A 20,122-nucleotide genomic window follows, 5' to 3' on the forward strand; every position below is an offset into this window, starting at 1 on the left:
TTATTATAATGTACATAAAAATGTGCCCCATTTCAATATTACACGCAAAGTCCGTGCTGAAATTAGCAAGACAAATATAAGGGCTCTCTTACGTTTTCATTCAGCTTACAACAGGTATGAGACTCTTTAACATGTTTCATTCATCTGATAACATATACGGGCCTCTCTTACATTTTTCATTCATATGGCAACATATACGGGCCTCTCTTACATGTTTCATTCATCTGGCAACAGGTATGGGTCTCTCTTACATTTTTCATTCATCTGGTAACATATACGGGCCTCTCTTACATTTTTCATTCATATAGCAACATATACGGGCCTCTCTTACATTTTCATTCATCTGGCAGCATGTACGGACATCACTTACATTTTCAATTCATCTGGCAACATGTGTGGGCCTCTCAATATTACATTTTTCATTCATCTGGTATCATGTACGGGCCTCTGTTTTATATAGCATGTACTTAAGTATACATAAGAAGTACAATTAAGCTTGCAATTGTCACGTGATTACATTAAATTGATTAATTGTGATCTACGTCCAGTTGATATTCAATTTAGTTTATCGCTGACCTTAACTAACAGTAGAGCCTAATTTCTTGTTAACCTAGTTTCTTATCTCATGATTTGTTCTATGACAAATATCATTAATTGTTCTTCCGGCTTGAAATTTAATTAGCAATAAAAGGTATATATTTGTTTGTTAATACATTAAATTTTATGATTGATAAATTTTGTCTCTACCTTTGAATAGGTGTTGCCTTTCTAAATTACTTTATTTTTTAGTGAAACTGAATAACTAGTATTTAGTACGAAAGACCGGTAAGGACTTTTTAACTTGATGAATTCCCGATTTCAGCTTCATGAATTCCCGATTTCAACGTCATGAATTCCCAAATTTCAACGTCATGAATTGCCGATCTCAACTTCATGAATTCACGATTTTAAACAACACGAATTCAACTTACGTTTAGAATTCACGATTTCAACTTCACGAATTCACGATTTCAACTTTGTGAATTTACGATTTCAACTTCATTCGTGAAGTTGAAAGTTGAACTCGTGAATTCTTGAGGTAGAAATCGTGAATTCATTATGTTGAAATCGCGAATTCATGAAGTTGAAATTGTGAATTCACGAAGATGAACCCGAGAATTCAAGAAGTTGAAATGTCGCCACAGGTCTTCCGTAATGTAGGTCAAGATATCAGCTATATATCTGTGTGACATTTAAAAAAATTGTGTTTGGTTGCCATGTATTCATATCTATAACTGTACAGTTAACAGTTAAAACTTATTGTTTTATTATTTTCAAAATCTTAAGTCTTTTAATAGTTGGCATCACATTTGAGTGAACCTTGACCCCAGATCGAATGAAAATTTGAAAAGCAAGGAGGTGAACATGGTGAATTTGGTGATAGGGAAAAGCAAACATTTGAACTTGAATTCAACTGAATTACTAATCCAATTTTCTATAACGACACAGCTATAAGACAAAATATCCGTCGGTTATTCTCTGAAGTTTTACCACACACTTGTGAATGTAGAAAGCGGTCGGTCACTGACGGAGAAATTACTGGTTAGTTATCCAGGAAAGTCTGTTAGGTAGATCGACTGCCGAGATATGGCTAAAATCTGGGGGAAAATCGGCACGAAAAGCCCTAACAATTTAAAACAAAGAAGACATAATGATAGTTAATTAGATGTGGTGATAAGGGCAATTTTGATGGACAAACCTTCTGTGTGTCCCTAGGTTTAGCAAAATCACCTGTTCATGAACATATATTGAGATATTATTTTATTTTACTCTGCTTCGTCATTCAAAACTGTTCCTGTCGTTATTTTAAAACAGAATTTTTATAATTCAACAAAGCAGATAAATGTCAGACATGAGAAGTTCGTTAGTTTTGCTGCTCATTTTGCTGACGAAGAACGTACGCTGCGATTATTCCTGCCTCTGTTCGTACCAAGTAGAGTTAGAAATTTTTGATAAACCTGACCCGGCCTCTAATGTTGACGGTTATATGTACGAGTTTGACTGCAAACCATCCTACCCTGTAGCTGGCCTGGATAAGGCTTACAGGGCAATCGGGAACGAAGGGAAGGTAAGGTGATTGTTCAAACCACCCAAACCATTAAAGGCACATTACGCCTAAAAACGTTTCTATTTTTTTATTTCTTTGGGGAAAAAAAGCAAACAGGAGTTTTATAACATGAAAATGATAGTTTTAGAGCTTTTACATCTAATTACCTGAAGAAAGTACCCCTGAATGTACAATTAATCGTTATAAAAGTAGCAATATATAAACAAAGAAGTATGTTGACTTCCATACATAATTCGTAATCGCTGTAACTTTATTAATTGTCAAAAAGCAAAAGATGGCCATGTAATTGACCAATGAGTAACTATTTGGGAGCTGTAATAGGGCACCAAAAATGAACAGATTTTTTTTGTTTAAGTAAAAAAGATAAAAGCATTTCCTCAGACTTAATGGGCCTTTAAACTTTTGTTTATAACTTAAAAGTTATCACTCATTTGCGCATTCTGTTTTAGCTATGATAAAAAGAACGCTTGATTATCAATTCTATACGAATTAAAGTGTTATTGCCGACGATGGCACGTGAGGAATTAATTCAGTGACGGCGGTAACCATATTTAAAAAGCTTTGAAAACAATGAAGAATACCGGGTATTTACATAAGCCTTGATAATTTGAAGCACAGTCCATTATTAATTTAGACAGAGACATAGATACCATCTCTTGTTTGGAATTTTAAGTGAACAATTTGTAGTCACTTTTTAACAAACATCATTATTATTATTTGAAGATGCTGAATTTATCATCATTATTTATCGTTATTTAGATTGGCTATGTCCAATACTCGTCCAACATCCAAATACAAACATGCCAAGGCAGCATTCCGGACATAGATAGAGGTAATAACAAAACAAATACAATGTATATGGTAAGATTGATTATATTGGTCTAAATTTTTATTTTCCGAGGATTTTGACAGACCTGTCTTTGCACGTGGTGCTGAAGCAATGGCGTAGTGGTTATTTAGTGTCTAAACCCAGGGATCATGGGTTCGAGCCATATATTATGTTCAATGGGTAATTACCATATTCCTCGTATGACACCAGTACTGGTTAGTTCCAGGGAGCGGACTTGACAGTGGTTCAGAAAATATTTTAACGTTTAATACACTGGTGCTTGTTTTACCTAAATAGCAAAGTCTACGAAAAACGAATATAATTTATGTTTCATATGAAAACATATATTATGTTATATAATGTACCATCGTACACAAATATTACGTATATACTACATTCAATATTTACGGATACTGGTTTACGGTTACCGAGGATGATAATGTACCTATTTATTATATACTCAATATAAGAACAGATGTATAAAAAAGATAAAAAATAGTAATAATAAAGTGCCTCCAAAAACTAAAAAATCAAGATTGCTCCTAGATCAATTACAATATTGTAACTGTATACCTTGCAAAATAGTCCGAACAAACATTGGAAGGGCTTGAACCCGATTGTTTTCGTAGAAGCATCATAAAATAATTATTGACCGGTGGTCAACGCCACTGACTTTAAAATACCTGCCTCTCACAGTTGTTGGTTGGAATCGCCAAGGGACTTTGGATTTCCATGTGTTAATTATTAAGTTAGCTTACGGAAGATTGGTGGTACTACTTAAAGGTAACAGGGGCGTCCGTTGCAGAGTGGTTAAGGTCTTTGACTTCAAACCACTTGCCCCTCACCGCTTTGGGTTCGAATCCCGACCAGGACTTTTGATTCTTTTATATGAGGAAGCTATCCAGCTAGCTTACGGAACGTCGGTGGTTCTACTCAGGCGCCCGTTTGTGCCTGAAATAATGCACGGAAGGGTACCCGAGGTCTTCCTCCACCAGTAAAGCTGGAATGTCGCTGTATGACCTATACTGTGTCGGTGTTACGTAAATAATAATAAGTCACTAGCATGAAAACGTCTAAACCTTTCCATAACAATCAAACATGAATAAAATTGTGAAAATAAAGAAACGTTAAATGCAAATCATTTGTCAAGAAAACTACTGCAATATTATACAACATAATTTTCTTGTAAAATTTCAGTCAAAACAACAATGGGTGTTACTTTAACTACTACACAAGCCACGGCAACAACAACAGTAACAGCAGCAACAACAACAACACCTATCGTTACAACAACAATGCCGTCAACAAGAGTAACAACAGTTCCAACAACAACCACCACAGTTTTACTAACGACATTAACAACACAACCACCACCAACAACAACAAAAATGACAACACCAAGCTCGACTACCACCACACCTATCCCCTCGACGAGAGTAACAACGTTGCCGAGTATGTATACCCACAAAATATTAGCTATTTCTTAAAATGTTTAAAGTGGTATTTATGTTATGTCCATCTGAGTGTATTTGGTTTGTAGACGGTTAAAAGTCAAAATAAGTTTACATTTTGCCATAATTCCTTTCAATTTTATAAACTCATGTGACCCAAGGGAATTCTGCAAGAATACATCGGAATTTACCTGTAAGGTTCAATTTATAAAAAAGTGAAGGAGCCTTTTTTATATTTTATGCAGATTTATATTTAATCCTCAATGTTTTCACAATTTTTTATTTTGTAATCTCATGGAAATAAAATAGAGCAAAACTCTTCGGCACCATTTTCATATGGCGTGCATCTTGAAAATAACGATGATGTCAATTAAAATATTTTTAAGCTCATGGAAATAAAATAGAGCAAAACTTGACACGATTTTCAATAGCATTTACTCTAAATTTGTACCAATCATTGATTATGATTTGTTAGTTGTAATTTGATTAGTTGATTAATTAATATTGAATTATTATGAATCGATGTAATTGATTAATGAATGAATGGACTTGATTGATAAATTGACTAATTGATTGATTAGGTGATAATTGATTAATTGATTGATTAATTAGTTGATAAATGAGTTGATTGATTGAATTTTTGATTGAATGATTATTTCACTGATTAATTGATTGATTGATTGATTGATTAGTTGACTGACTGACTTATTGGTTGATTAATTGCTTGACTGATTGATTTCAGAACCAGCTAATTCATGTCCTGCTGCGGTCAACCAGAGAAGCAATCCTCAGAATATTTTCCAACACGGAAACATCTGTTACGAATACGTGGCCTTGCAGAAAGCGTGGATAGAGGCGAAGAACTACTGTAACAATTCGGGAGGCCATCTTGTCTCCATTGAAAATCAAGACCAGCAGAATTTTGTATCTAGCATGTTATCACAGCTGTCTGTGACTGATCCTGTCTGGCTCGGACTTAATGACAGAGTCAACGAGGAGCAGTGGGAGTTAGATACAGGTAATGTTGTGTGGGAGGGGGGGGGAGGTGTTAGGGGAAGGGATGGGGGAGTTGCTCTATATCCGAGATACCATATTTGGATTCTCATTTCATTTAATATTTGAACATGAAGAATCATTTTTTTTTTGCGAATTAACTCTAAAAAGAGTCATATACAAGCTTTCAAAATACATACAGCTTAAAGCATGATATAATAAGATGATAATTCAAGAGCTATTTCATTTGTCATTTTTGCTCAATAAGATATTTTGTAAATAGTTCTATTATTTTAAACACGTTGTCAATTTATTCATATTAAAATGTGCCGGAACTATATCAAATTTGCACGTGAATACCTTAACGACACTGTTGGCTATTTATTTATCTATATGACTGTTAAAGGGAGACAACCTATACGCTACTTAAAAACTTTTAATGAAATGTGGGAAACATTTAACCATTAGAACAGTTATAGCTATTTTGTATTTGCATGGACGTCTATTTACCATTTTGTATACGCTTTGCTTTCTTGAATACATATTATTTCAACTTCAGCGCTATTTATTTCTGGTGATCAGCATCTTATATGCTTAAAAATCCATTATCAAACTATCTAATAATAAGTATAAACATTTCTTTGCTCCTTTTAAAGAAAAAAGTCACTTCTGAGGCATTATGCGCCTTAAATCAGCTATCATACAACTTAAAGTAACTGTACAGGCCAAATGTCTTCATACTTCATCATTTTTTTTATTTTTCGTATGTAGGGATACCAGCTGTTTACACGAACTGGGAACCAGGAAGGTTTATTGACCAGTATCACGACGAGGAGGATTGTGGGTTGATGATTCCTTTTCACAAACACCGATGGGATGACGTTAACTGTAATGGGATTACGTACGGTGGATATATTAGTCACTCATGGATATGCCAATACATGTAAGACTGTAAGATTTACTTTTTTTTTTGCTCATTTTAGACACTTCTGCTTTTTTGAATACATTTGCTACTGTAGGACAAACTTTTCACTCATTGCTCAGTATTGGTTTAAACCAAGAACGATTCGAGAATGTGTCTAACAGCCTATAAGCTTATTACTTCCTACACGATCGAAGTAATATAAATTTTGTTTGAAAGATCATGCGAGCTTATAGATATTTTTCAGCAATGAAGCCAAGACTTTAGAAATCAAAGTTATATATTTCCCCGGTATGATTGGACATTTTTACTATATTAACATATATTTGATGTTTATTTCCAACTTCAGGTAAAATACACACCTACTGTCTGGAGATGTGCCATGCTTCAATTTGTCGTTTTAATGTCTGTGAGATTTTAGTGCACAGTAAAAGATCTTTTCGTAAAACTTTTTTTTTTCATTTACTCTGCTGTTGTACATGTACTTAAACTTTTACTAATGTACAGCTTGGTTGAACAGATTAATAGTTTAATATCATCGATATATTTGTCACTAATTAATCGCTAATAGCCTTAATAATAAATTATCACTTCAAGTTACATTAAAACGAAGCAATCTTTTTTTATATTAATTGTTTTGTTCCCTAGAGCTGCCACAGTGCATTCATATTGCCACTTCTTGTACGACGGCGCTTGTTCTAGCGATATCAAATAGTTACGTCATTTCTGAAAAAAGGAATTAAATATTACGGGATACATGATCGTAAATAAAAAAATATTCTATAAATTTTAGATACACAGATGATTTTCTACGTTCTATTAATTTTCTTATGAAAGTAAGAATAAATTACCCCTTAACCACGCTTGTCCATCTGTTAATATAGACATAGTCATTCATCATTTATAGGAGAAAATTCAAAATGTCAAATGGCTGAACAGCTAACATTGACGGCATAAACGTGCCGGCTGATCTTTATCCGCCTTGACCGAAAGGTTATTTGTCAGAATATGTTGCTGTCAGCAGAAAAAATAAATGTTAAGGTAGGGTTTGTGTATTTATGAATTTACTCGTAGTATGTAAACATTTATGACAGTGATTTGACAGTCATTCCCATTTAGACTTTCAATATACTCATTTATATCAATACTAGGTTATTTGCTTCCTCCTGCTGCAGATATTCAGTTTGATACCTATAACATTATGTTACTTACTGTACTGGCACACCCACGGATAAGACTGTACGTCAAATAAAATAGATGTACAGGCTGTATTTTTCCAAACCCCAGATTTCGCATCCATAAGCACGCAATCTTGGCTGTCTGTGAAAGCCGGATTAATCAATATACCTTCGTTAAAACTTGACTTGCTTATCTTCGCTCCTGAAATGCAATTATGGTCAAGATATTTTTATATTTTATATAATTATATAAATTTTTATATATAAGTGTTAATTTAGATGGCTAATGCGTTAAAGTCATGTATGGAATATATTTGTAAAGCTTTTCAAAACTGCTCCTGGAAAACTAAATTCAAATAAAGGGCTGTACGAAAATCAAAGTAATTGGTTTTTTTCGACCATCATTTCTGTCAAATCAATATATTTATGGCAACATTTGCCATTTACAATTTTTACATTTGACTGACCGATCTAATACTTGGAAATTTATGCTTTAAACATTTTGTAAAAGAAATCGCCAACCATTCACCCATTCCCACGTTCCCTCTTGATGTAGATCGTGAAGTCCTATCCAAACATCAATATGATACTTTGTTGATGATGTTAAATCAAAAACACGTGCTTGAACTTCTTTATTCTGTATAACGGCAAGTTCTCCGCCACGTGAAACACAGTCCTGTTGCGCTAAATAAAAATAACAATGGCTATTTGATTAGGACATATATACAAACCTGTCTATTTATGAGATAATAAGTCACATATCCATCAGAGAATAAGTGATATATCTACGAGAGAATAAGTCATAAATCTGCCAAAGTAAGTCATAAATCTACGAGATAGTAAGTCATTTATCTATGAGAGGATGAGTCATATGTCTATGAGAGAATAGCTAGGTCGCATATCTATGACAGAATAAGACATTTATCTATGACAGAATAAGTGAATAAGTCATATCTATGTGAGAATGAGTCATATATCTATGTGAAAATAAGTCACATATCTATGAGGGAATAAGTCATATATCTATGAGAGAATAAGTCATATATCTATGAGAGAATAAGTCATATATCTATGAGAGAATAAGTCACATATCTATGAGAGATAAGTCACATATCTATGAGGGAATAAGTCATATATCTATGAGAGAATAAGTCATATATCTATGAGAGAATAAGTCATATATCTATGAGAGAATAAGTCATATATCTATGAGAGAATAAGTCACATATCTATGAGAGATAAGTCACATATCTATGAGGGAATAAGTCATATATCTATGAGGGAATAAGTCATATATCTATGAGAGAATAAGTCACATATCTATGAGAGATAAGTCACATATCTATGAGGGAATAAGTCATATATCTATGAGGGAATAAGTCATATATCTATGAGGGAATAATTCATATATCTTTGAGGGAATAAGTCATATATCTATGAGGGAATAAGTCATATATCTATGAGGGAATAAGTCATATATCTATGAGAGAATGAGTCACATATCTGTGAGAGAATAATTCATATATTTATGAAGGAATAAGTCTTATATCTACATGTATCAGATAATCAGTCATAAATCTTTTACAGAATAAACGTCTGAAAAACGTTCGAAGGTAAGCTGCATAAATTGACGTCTTGTCGTAGTCCAACTTAAAGTATCTCATTAGATGGGCTTATGTAATTAAAAACCCGGTGATTTTTTAAAAAATATCACACGTTAATGATAACTTGTTAAATTAAATCAGATGTGTTATTAAAAATCTTACCGTCGAACCAATTGCCTAACTTGAGGCGAAGTTCATAGCAATAATTTCCATACTGTCGGAATAAAGGGTACGTGTACGTCGTCCTGTTGTACATTGACATTGCCAGGTTTTTGTAGGGGCACAGATCTACCCGATCTGAAACTGTATAACCGTTTATATTTGTATGTGTTATACCAATATAAGTTATCAGATTGTTCTACAAAGATAAAGTAAAAATTTAAGATTTTTTAAAAAGATATTTGAACAGGTTATTGTGCAATTTGTGCAAGTTTATAAAATTAAGGAATAATGAATTTATGTAATAAATAAGCCTCAATGTCAATAGTTATTTATCACATTATATGACATTATTGTTGAAAATTATTTTGTTAAAAGCCATATTTATGAGTAAAATATATGGCATCTTAGAAATATAAAATCTGCACTTATTTACCCATGGGTTTCTCCGTAGAACCAGAACTAGACAAAATGATAGTTATTGGCGTGGAGACAGAGGTTGTTTTCAATGAACTGGTATAATTGGAAGGAGTTAAGCTTGGTTTTGCAGTAGAAACGTTATGAAAATTCGATGAATAAATGCTAGGACTGAATGCAGTAAAATTCGAAGATGCTTGTTTTGTACTTGTCATTGCCCATTCTTGTGTTGTAGATGATTGTGCTATGGGTGTTTTCTCTGTCTCTGGAGTAGATAAAATTGTTGATAAGAGGTTGCCGTTTGTAGAGGACTGGCTCACTGCATTTGGGGAAGAAATGGAAGAATTTAAAGAACTTGAGAATGATATAATTGGTGTGTAAGTCGTTGACGATTTGTTGGAAGGTATTGTTTGTCTTGTAGACGTGTGATTTGTAGGCAAATGAGAAAGCAAAGAAGAATTTTCCATTGGAAATTTGGAACTTAAATATGAGCTGTTTCTAGTTATTATTTCAGAGGGAGTTGAAGCCGAATTTGGAGGTGGCGTCGTTTTAATTGTAATCGTGTTTACTCCAGCTGTACTACTAAATGATGATTTATTTGTTGACTGATACATTTGAGAATAATTAGTATAACCTGGTGATGTGCTACGCTCATTTGCGCTTACAGCAGTTGAATGGTTTGAACTTTTTAGAGACGTTGACACGACGCCTGCTGTCAAAAATGAGGACAGTATTGGCTTAAGTGAAGTAAATTCTGTTTTTGACGTTAAAGTTGAGATCGAAGATAAAGTTGTATTAGAGGGTAAAGTTGAAGCCCTTGTGTTGGACGACGAAGTCGAGGCTGTGGATGATAAAGTTGTTTTAGACGGTAAAGTCGATGTTAAAGATAAAATTGACGTTAAAGGTAAAGATGAGTTCGTATATAACATTGTTGAAGACGTTAAAGTTGATGCTGTTGATAAAGTTGTTTTAGATGGTAGAGTTGAGGACGCGGGTAAATTTGTTTCAGACGATAATGTTGATGTCATAGATAAATTTGTATTAGATGAAGAAGTTGGGATTGAAAGTAAAAAAGTACTTAAGTTGGATGTTGAGGAAGGATAACTTGATCGAGATAAAGATGTAGTAGTAGTAAAACTGAGGGTTGTAGAGGAAGATAAATTTGTGGATGAAGAACTTGATAAAGCTGAAGTTGAGGCATTTGAAGATGATGTTGTGGTAGAAGGTACAGCTGTAGTAGATCTTGTAGTTGTTGTGAGTGGTAAAGTTGTCGGACTTGATTTTACTGTTGATGTCAACACAGTTGTTGGTGTATGCGTTGTAGATGCTGAAAAAATGGGTAAACTTTATTTTTATAATGTTATTAAAAATAGTGTTGTGTATCCTAAACATTTATAAACTTTTTGTTCAGTTAAAAAGCGCTCAATAAAAATCAATTTAATAAGAAAGAAGATTTTCTACACGAATGAATGTAATTCAATGATATATTTATGAAATTTTACGTTCCAAAAAAAACCCAGTGATCTCAGTGTGTTCTAAAGTACGGCGTTTGTGAAACTTAGATTTTAATTTCTTGACTTTCTGACACTCTCTTTGGGGTTTTTGGTAACACCGACACTGTTCTGGTCATATGTCGACATTTCTGCTTTCCCTGTGAAAGAAGACCTTAGCTGTCCATCAGTGCATTATTTCCGGTAAAAACTGGCACTTGAGTAGAACCACCTAGCTGGATAGCTACCCTTTATTAAAGATCGTAAAATAATTCAAAGTCCCTGCCACACACAGTTTCAAGAGCCCGATGATTTGAAGACAGCAACCATAAATCACGATGATAACACAAGCCCTTGTTGTAATTGATTACGCCATGTCTGCCATAAGGTCAAAATATTGTATATTTCTAAAATGAAATATTCTACCTATTTTATCCGCAGTTGGAACACTTCCAGGACAGGTTTGAATTCTCACTTGGCCATTTGTTTTAACGAACCCCAACTGAAAGATATTTTTCTGTTTCAAAATATACCAGTGTGAAAAGATCTATATAGCTATTTAGTCGTTTAAGTCACCGAGCGTTGATGAAAATATATTCGATTGAAAAACTGTAGTTTGTCAACACAATGCACCAAAAGTGTCGTCATATCAAAGATATCAAAGTGCATGAAGTCAGTCAATTTTTCATAAATATACTGTAAAAACTTAATTTATCAAAACCAGGACCTCTTGTGTGAGCCAGCAATGAAAATACAATATGCAAATGTATATAATTTTCACTGTGTTGTTGAATTTCATCAAACTGAATTGATTGCTTTAACATAATTGCAACGATTACAAAAGAGGGACACTTGCACTTTAATAGGGGAGACAATTTCGGTTCAATGACAATTATTATAACATATATCTCAACGCGGCAAAACATGAAATGCAAAATCATTACATTAGTCTTATCCACATCGTCGGTTACCCACGGTTGACTAGCATGTAAATGGTTCGGCCGTGGGTATCCGAAGATGCCTTATCCGAATAACTTCTATTGAATTGGCTTTCTTCCGGGACGATTGAGAAGTCATACCGGCTGAAATAATACGGAGTTCAATTTCACGAAAATTGTTTGATAACAGTTGCGTACAGTGTATTTTATTTCGATCTTATTTTTTCAAAACTTGTACAGTAGACATACAACTATAATTCTTACCTTTGACCTTATTCAATTAACGAACATTTGTTGCCGTCTCAATTTAAAAAACAAAAGGAACTTCTGCAATTTTCAATAATGAAACTATAAATATATTGTAATCAATGCCTATTAGGCTTTCAAAATCTACGTTTTGTTATGGCAACACAAAGAAAAAAATCATAAAACAATTAAATATTGTCAAATCTTACTTGATGTTCAAATTCTATGGAAGGCCACTCTGGATTGCTTTCTGATAAAAGATTCTTGCAGTCGAACTCGTACATGTAGCCTATTACTTGAGCTCCCAAATCAGGGCTAGTATAGATAGGTAATTCAACATTATAGTTACAGAGACACGTATAATCACCATAGCAACACGTGACACAGAAGCTACTTATAATAATAATCCAGCGAAAATCCATCTTAAGTCAACTTAGTAATAATAAATCATTATGTAGTATATACAAATGAACTGAAATGTGTGTCAATGTACAATAGTAACCCTTACTGACAAATAATGATTATATAACGCACCGTTATCTGTTAAACATATATACTCCTCATGTTTGAAGATTACCGAATAATTGTGTTTAAATCTATGTTAAATAAATAAATAAACTCGTTGACAAAATTATCTGTATTATATGCAGACGTAATCTGATGTAAATTTATGATAAAGACTTAAGAAGTTTTAAATATTTATATTTATTATACTGAAACCTAGCAAAGCTCAAAACAAAGACATTTTCATGTGAAGTACAAATTATTAGACAAAGAACCCAACTTCCATACTTTGTTTCCCTTAGAGCATCAAGTCATGATAAGCATGTAGAAACAAGCGTCTATTTGTAAACTAAAAAATATATAGAGAATATTCAAGTGTTTTTCAATAAATTCAGGATTTCTTTTCATCGAGTGGTATGAAAATATAAATAGTTCAAGAGTAGCCACGAATGAAATATGATAATTTTCCTACCACAAAACATTGAAATATCTGTTTATGATATACATTTTTCTCTTTTTAGACATAATTATTTGAAAGACGTACTTCCCCTGAAATTTTGTTTAGAAAAAAGTAGTCCGGCAAGACACCAGTGAAAACGCATTTTATTTCATCAATATTTCTCAATATTTCATTCATAAATATATCAAATATTCTACATTATTGTAAATTACGGTTAAAATTTCATGATCTAATATATATGTTAAGGTGACAATGTAGTCAATTATCACTAAAATGCCTGAAAATAGATTTTTTGCTCTGTAGTTTGTTCAGACCGCCCTGAACACCTTCTTAAAAATGTGTTTTTAAAGTTTTTAAGCAAAACCTACACATTTTATCTGCTAAAACGTCCGGGAGAACCTTTTCCCCTGACAAAAAGAATGGCAATTTGTTAATACGAAAATGCTTAAATGTTCGGATTTCTTGAAAAAGGGTTTATCAGAAAAATATTTGTTCGTAACATGGACTTTTTTTCTTGCAAAATAAACTACTCCTGGTGGGTTCCTCAAATTTGTATATCGCTATTTTTTCGAAAGAAGTGGAGCGAAAGGGCAAGAGGCGGAGCTAAGAACTCGATGTTGAGTACAAGTCGATAATAAGATGCGTAGTTAACGGATTTCTAACTAAAAGCTTTAGAAGTTAAAGTTAAAGAATTCAAGTTTTCTTTTTGTTAAAGGTATATAGTTTTCCAAGAAATCCAAGTGCAGACCCTCTTCATGGTTTTAAAGTTCAATATTCAACAAATCGTCGTTCACTTCGTCAGTCCAACAACCAACATATACTCAAGTGTGAAAACGCCACTTAATATATCCTTGCGTTAATCATCGAACCTTTCGCGAAAAATTGCGATAAAGATATTTAAGGAATCAACTAGGAGTAGTTTATTTTACAAGAAAGACACATTTTTGTTATTGGTAGATAATTCTTATATATTTTTCCAAGAAATCCGAGGTGCAGAGCGTTTTCATAGTTTGAAAGTTCAATATTCAATAAATCGTCGTTCACTTCGTCAGTCCAATATTCCAACATGGAAATACATTGATCGATTAAAAAAAAATCTTAAATGGATTAGACGACACAAATATATACAAAATTCAAATCGGCATTCCGCTCTTTCTCGGAAATGCGGTTCGGTTGTTTTTCAGGAAACTAGTTTTAATATAGGGACATGTATGTTCTTATGTATCCGTTATTACATGGCCCTTGGACACAAGATGATAGTATATCCTAGATTTGCCATAAAAAAATAGATTTGCCATAAAACCGTTAGCTAAATAGGGAGAACCTAGGACTGTAAATAGGTCAACACGGGTTTCATACCTGGCGGCGAAGGTCACTTTCGTTGGGATTGATCGTGAAATTCTTTCCATGTACAAAAACTTATCAATTCCTTAAGAAAGTGAAGGCAACAAGTGCTGGTAAACTGTTTCACAAGCCTGACCAGGATTTATGTAAAAATCGGGTTTTTTTATGGCTCATAGCATATCTATAGCGGAACAAACCAGTTTTATGAATGTTTTATAGGATGTAAATAAAAATAGAAAAACATTACATTTTATTCTGACTAGTAGATTTTACACGCTTAACCAGCTTCGCTGGTTGCGGAACGAACGTGCAACCAAGTAGAACCATCGACCTTACTCAAGCATACTGGATTGCTTGAACACATAAAAGTATTCAAATTCCCTGTCGGGATTAGAACCTAAAGCGGTGAAGGGCAACTGGAATGAAGTCAACAACCTTAACCACTTTTTCACGGAAGTTTTGGTTTGATTAATTTCGATGAAATGCGAAACGTCTCTCACGCTTTTGCTGTACCGGCTTAATTAAACTGTCAGTTTTCAAGACTAAGATATCTTGTAAATAGTTTTATTACATAACGTAATATGTGTTACAGCAAACAGTTCTTTTCTACACATCATCCGTATGGTCCAAAGTGTTGGACTAGCCAACAACAAAACCGGGGAGAATCTTGTCAATTGAAGGTAATGCAGAAGACACATCTGAAAGAAGAAAAGACGTGTTCGATAAATGTAAACACCATGCTACAGGTTTCGACTATAGTACGATTGAGGTTACTGATCCCCTGTAAATAACTGAAACACAAAAACGATTGATTGATTGATTGATTGATTTGTTTGCTTGTTTATCTATTTTACGATACACTGTCATGTAAGCGTCCACCGATGTATGGACTTGAGACATTTCTGAAAAAGGAAATATCATTTGAGTAGGATTTTAAATTTATCCCGGATCGCAATATTTTGGGGGTTTAGGGGCCAAATTTTTTTTATTTTCTTTTTAAAAGAGTTTTTTTTTCCCGGCCATATTACGAAAGCTTTAAATTATTTTTTTAAAGAAAAAAAAACTTTAAATTTTTTAAAGCCCATTTATACGGAATAATTTAACAATACAAAATTTAAAAAATTGCACAATCTAGTAATTACAGTAAAAAATAAGGCGTTTAAGTGTAGTTGACGCATTATAAACGGTTGTGGAGCTAGTTTATATAACAAATAACAGTATAACCTGTGAAAAGTTTTATACCGGATTTGTTATACTGCAAAATTACCTAAGAAAGTTGCTCAACGGAAAGTGCCTTTACTATAACAACTAGAAATGTGTCCATAGTACACGGATGCCCCCACACTCAACTGTTGTGTCAAACTTATGACTCTTGATCAAATAGTTTTGACCTTCATGTGACACAAGTTGAACACTAAAAATCTTTTACTAAGTCCAGGGCAAGAAATTTACAAATACTGAATAAATCCATAGGGTCATAATTACACATGCTGAACAACATCCTTGTAAACTTTCTGGTTTGCAGGTCAAATACTTTTTGAGCTATTGTATCACCATCTTGGCGGCCATTTTGAATTTTGGGAATTAAATTAATTTGGAGCTTGGGGACTCGATGAAATATGATTGGTAAGATATCTGACTTTTAACATACAAAGTGGTTTGCTTGTAGAATCATCTTTGAGCTACTGCGACACAACATGTGAAGGAACGAACGGCCGAAATGAGAAAGGTAAATCTAAATGCCTCCCCACATAGTGGATGCACAAAAATCACATATTAGAGAGTTACCGAGAAAAAAAGAGCTTTCTAATCAATCGCTTATGTGCATGATTACATTGTAAGTATTTATGCATTGTAGTAATATAATAAGGTTTAAAACAATTGATATGAGTACAATTATATTATTTGTTTGTTTTATTGTGTTTACACCGACACAGTATATGTCATATATCTAGGTTCCAGCTTTACTGGTTGGGTTGGCATTATTTCAGGCACGAACGGGTACCTGAGTACATGTAGAACCACCGACGTTCCGTAAGCTAGCTGGATAGCTTCCTTACATGAAAATATTCAAAGTCCCTGTCGGGATTCGAACACACATCGGTAAGGGGCAAGTGATTTGAATGGCCTTAACCACTTGACAACGGACGCCCCTATAATTTTATTTCAACATGAGTATATACATACTGTATTGGCATATGTATGGGTGTTTTTCTCCAAAACCAGTTCCAAGAAAAAATGTCACACCACATGCTACATCTGTCCATTCCCCGCCTTGTTTAAGGATGACACAATCACTAAGTTTATGGTCGTTTGATGTATGTTGTGTATAATCGCCTTTGAAATTGTTGAATTTATACGGTGCTCCTGTATTGAGTGGAAAAATGTATTATCTAAGGATAATATATTGATCACTTTTAACATTTACATATCTTATTTACGTATGGGATAATTGTTCACAGTTTGAAAAAGAAACGTCAGAAAAAAATCAGTACGAAGCAGTTGGTGTAGTAACTGGTTCAACTAGATCCGTATTAATTCAAAATTTACTTGCAGAAATAGGATGGGTTTCACTTTCAGACAGACGACAAATTCACAACCTAGTTTTAATGTATCAAGGAAAATATAATTTATTACCACAATATCTTATGCAACTTTTTCCACCATTTGTCGAGATGGCTTTAGAAAACCATTATTCATTAAGAAGTAATGTATTACTTTAGTGACTATATACCGAAATTTACTCAAAATCAGTTATTCCATCAGCTATTCAATTACGGAATAATATTCTGACAAATTTTCGCGAATCACAGTCGCTAGCCACATTAAAAACAAGATTAAAACAGTTATATAAACTTCCAGTAGTTCCATTTTTTTCTTATATGAAGATCGTTTCCTCAATGTCCACCAAACCCGAATTAGAAACAATAATTATTTTTTTGGCAACTTAAAATAATGATCTTTTTATTAACCTTTATGCCAAAGCGGCACAGACATCGAAAATGCGGAGCACTATTTTTTCGATGTAAATTATATTATACTATGCAAAGACGTATACTTTTTTTTTAATACAGGTCATTTCATTCCTCTCAGTAGTAAGCAATTATTACACAGTATTGATGGACTTGCAAAAGCCGAAAATAAATAACTATTTCAAGAAGTGCACAAATTATCAAAAGTAGTAGATTATTTACCTAATTTTGTTCATACATGTACTATATTTAGTTCTATATCTAGTTTATTATTATTTATTTTTCCATATTATCTCATTAAAACATTTTGTAATTTTCTTTGTTTTTTGTTGTTTTTTAGGTTAAGCGATTTCTTTTTTACCAGTTTAAATACATGAAACTTACGTCGATTATCATATAAATATCTCAGAATTTCTTAATCCCACAGTCACTAACTATGTTACCACCATTAAGCCAACAAGATATACCTTTAGGGGAGAACCCTAGATAATGTTGGTATAACTTTTGGTCCAACCCTTTTGTATGTACATTATGTGTAAGCTTAAGATAATGATATTAGATTGTGTACATTTATCATGTACAAAATATACAACACAATATTATTAAAACTTAAGACAATAGATAGCTTTTTCCCGCTAGACTCGTTCCCTGCTTAATTCTAAAAAGGCAGCCATCATGGATGGGAACCATAATAGGAAAGGAACCAGAACAATATTCACACATTATTCATCACACAGGTGCAGATATATTTACAAATTGTACATTTAAAATGTTATGGTACATTTTGTTCAATTTGGCCTTTTTTGTTCTAATAAATCTAAAACTGTTTTCGACAAAACACACCTGAATTCCATCTCCACGTGCCTTCATTGGCATTTCCGCTGTCAGTTAAACCTAGCCAGACACTTTGAACATAGTTGTGCTTATTCAAAAATCTCACTAGATAATCTTGTTCGTCTTGATTTAGGACGTGTACCAAATGCCCTGTTGAAACAATGGCACAGTGTCTTTCAGCGTTAATGTACTGGGTAGCTTGATTGACTAGTTCGTAACAAAACTCGCCGTATTGCCCGAGAAATCCATTGAAACGGTTTTACATCTATGTCCTTGACATATTTCGGGCATATTTCTATGTGTCCTGTTTGAACAAAGATTTTATTCGTAATTAAATCACATTATAGGATGACTTAAAACTAAACTTGTAAATATGTTTCAGTTCTGGAAAGTTCAATATTAATGTATAACCATCCTTTAAAACACATCTTGTCATAGAAGGGTATCATTTTTCTAAGATATAAAAGTATGCAATATAAACCAATGTTACTGCGAAATTATAGAAAAATTACTTTCTTGTGATCTGACCTATTCTAATTTTATCAATTTCCAGGCTGGCCATCACTCAATTTTGTCACTTGGTTAACAGAGACCCTTTAACTAATCATTAGCTGTCAAATTTATCCCGATTCTTGAATATAAAGTTCGTTTTTATAATCGACTTGTTTACTGGTTACATCGTGTTCAAATTTATCAAGATTTATTTAATGTTTAGTTCGTTGTTTTACTATCCGCCGTTTTTTCAATGGTTACTTAATTAGTGTTTAGGAGGTGACTGTTGTAGTTTTCGTGTTTTCGCCTGGCGCCCGCGATGCAAAAATACGACATGGCATAAATAAGCCACCATAAATTCTATGGTTTTATTAGTAAGAGTCAATACAAAAGTTTAATCATATGGCGACTATGTATATTGTTATGTCTTTTCCTAATTAATTAAAAAGTAATGTGATAGTATACCTTCTGGGATTCCTGAAGATGGTGTCGTGTTTGCAAGTGTTGTTGTAGTTGATTCACGCGGACTCGTTGACGGTGAAGGCGTTGTATCTGTCATAAGAATGGGCGTGGTTGTTGATTTGGGCGTGGCAGTGGTGCTTGTTGTCGGTATTGTTGTTGTGACCGCGCTAGATTGTACTGTAGTAGGGACAGTTGTGGTAGACGGCGTAGATGTGGTTGTAATCTGTCCAGCTTTTGTTGTTTACTTTTAAAAAATTATATGCAAAAATTTATTAAGTAATGACTAAATGTTTAAATTCATCGATTATATCAGAAAAAATACTTGGGTAGGTGTTTTCAAAATACTACGTAACTTGTGACGTAAATATATTTGACGACAACTTATCATAAAATTTACGTCAGGTAAAATTACGCAGTCGCAGGCCAGTAAATCTGAGAATATACAGTGTTAAAGCATGGTTATTTTGAAAGCTATCATTAATAATAGGTATTGCCATCTTTACCCAAGATTAGTATGAGGTTAAGTTAATGTTATCTACAAGAACAGCCTGGAGAATGTCATCCTTATCGTGACTCGGCATCTTATCTGGTATCTGTTTGAAATGAATCTTTTTTTCATAAAATAAATGGTAAATATCAATAATTGAAAGGATATAATTTTAAGATATAATTTTATCAGATTATACATTTTTTTCCAAAACCTTCAAAGACTTATAGTTA

At 33.3% G+C, this 20,122-nt stretch overlaps 2 protein-coding genes and 1 long non-coding RNA gene across 4 annotated transcripts; 1 reads left to right on the top strand and 2 right to left on the bottom strand.

Moving 5' to 3' along the window:
* The first annotated feature begins 676 nt into the window (after window positions 1–676).
* Window positions 677–6,750, top strand: LOC132737818 (brevican core protein-like). 2 transcript variants are annotated; one of them, XM_060725170.1, is made up of 7 exons: window positions 677–691; window positions 1,879–2,107; window positions 2,867–2,939; window positions 4,134–4,388; window positions 5,130–5,405; window positions 6,152–6,331; window positions 6,652–6,750. In XM_060725170.1, the coding sequence occupies exons 2-6, from the start codon at window positions 1,883–1,885 to the stop codon at window positions 6,325–6,327; spliced, it is 1,005 nt and encodes a 334-aa protein (XP_060581153.1). In that variant the 5' UTR covers window positions 677–691; window positions 1,879–1,882; the 3' UTR covers window positions 6,328–6,331; window positions 6,652–6,750. The 2 variants fall into 2 exon arrangements, with proteins under 2 accessions (XP_060581153.1, XP_060581152.1); XM_060725169.1 differs by lacking the exon at window positions 677–691 and having other exon boundaries at window positions 1,876–2,107; window positions 6,152–6,323.
* LOC132737817 (uncharacterized) lies at window positions 6,565–12,866 on the bottom strand. Its single transcript, XM_060725168.1, has 7 exons — window positions 12,544–12,866; window positions 11,577–11,652; window positions 9,680–10,987; window positions 9,247–9,387; window positions 8,003–8,164; window positions 7,515–7,682; window positions 6,565–7,028 (listed from the first exon to the last, which is right to left on the bottom strand). The coding sequence occupies exons 1-7, from the start codon at window positions 12,754–12,756 to the stop codon at window positions 7,018–7,020; spliced, it is 2,079 nt and encodes a 692-aa protein (XP_060581151.1). The 5' UTR covers window positions 12,757–12,866; the 3' UTR covers window positions 6,565–7,017.
* A 2,324-nt stretch (window positions 12,867–15,190) lies between these two features.
* On the bottom strand, window positions 15,191–19,643 carry LOC132737812 (uncharacterized). Its single transcript, XR_009626784.1, has 4 exons — window positions 19,406–19,643; window positions 18,458–18,752; window positions 16,830–17,009; window positions 15,191–15,340 (listed from the first exon to the last, which is right to left on the bottom strand). It is a non-coding gene; the product is annotated as an uncharacterized LOC132737812 (long non-coding RNA).
* Window positions 19,644–20,122: the final 479 nt, after the last annotated feature.

The sequence above is a fragment of the Ruditapes philippinarum genome, unplaced genomic scaffold, assembly GCF_026571515.1.
Source record: "Ruditapes philippinarum isolate M1 unplaced genomic scaffold, ASM2657151v2 ctg348_1_1_1_1, whole genome shotgun sequence".
Taxonomy (NCBI): Eukaryota; Metazoa; Mollusca; class Bivalvia; order Venerida; family Veneridae; genus Ruditapes; species Ruditapes philippinarum.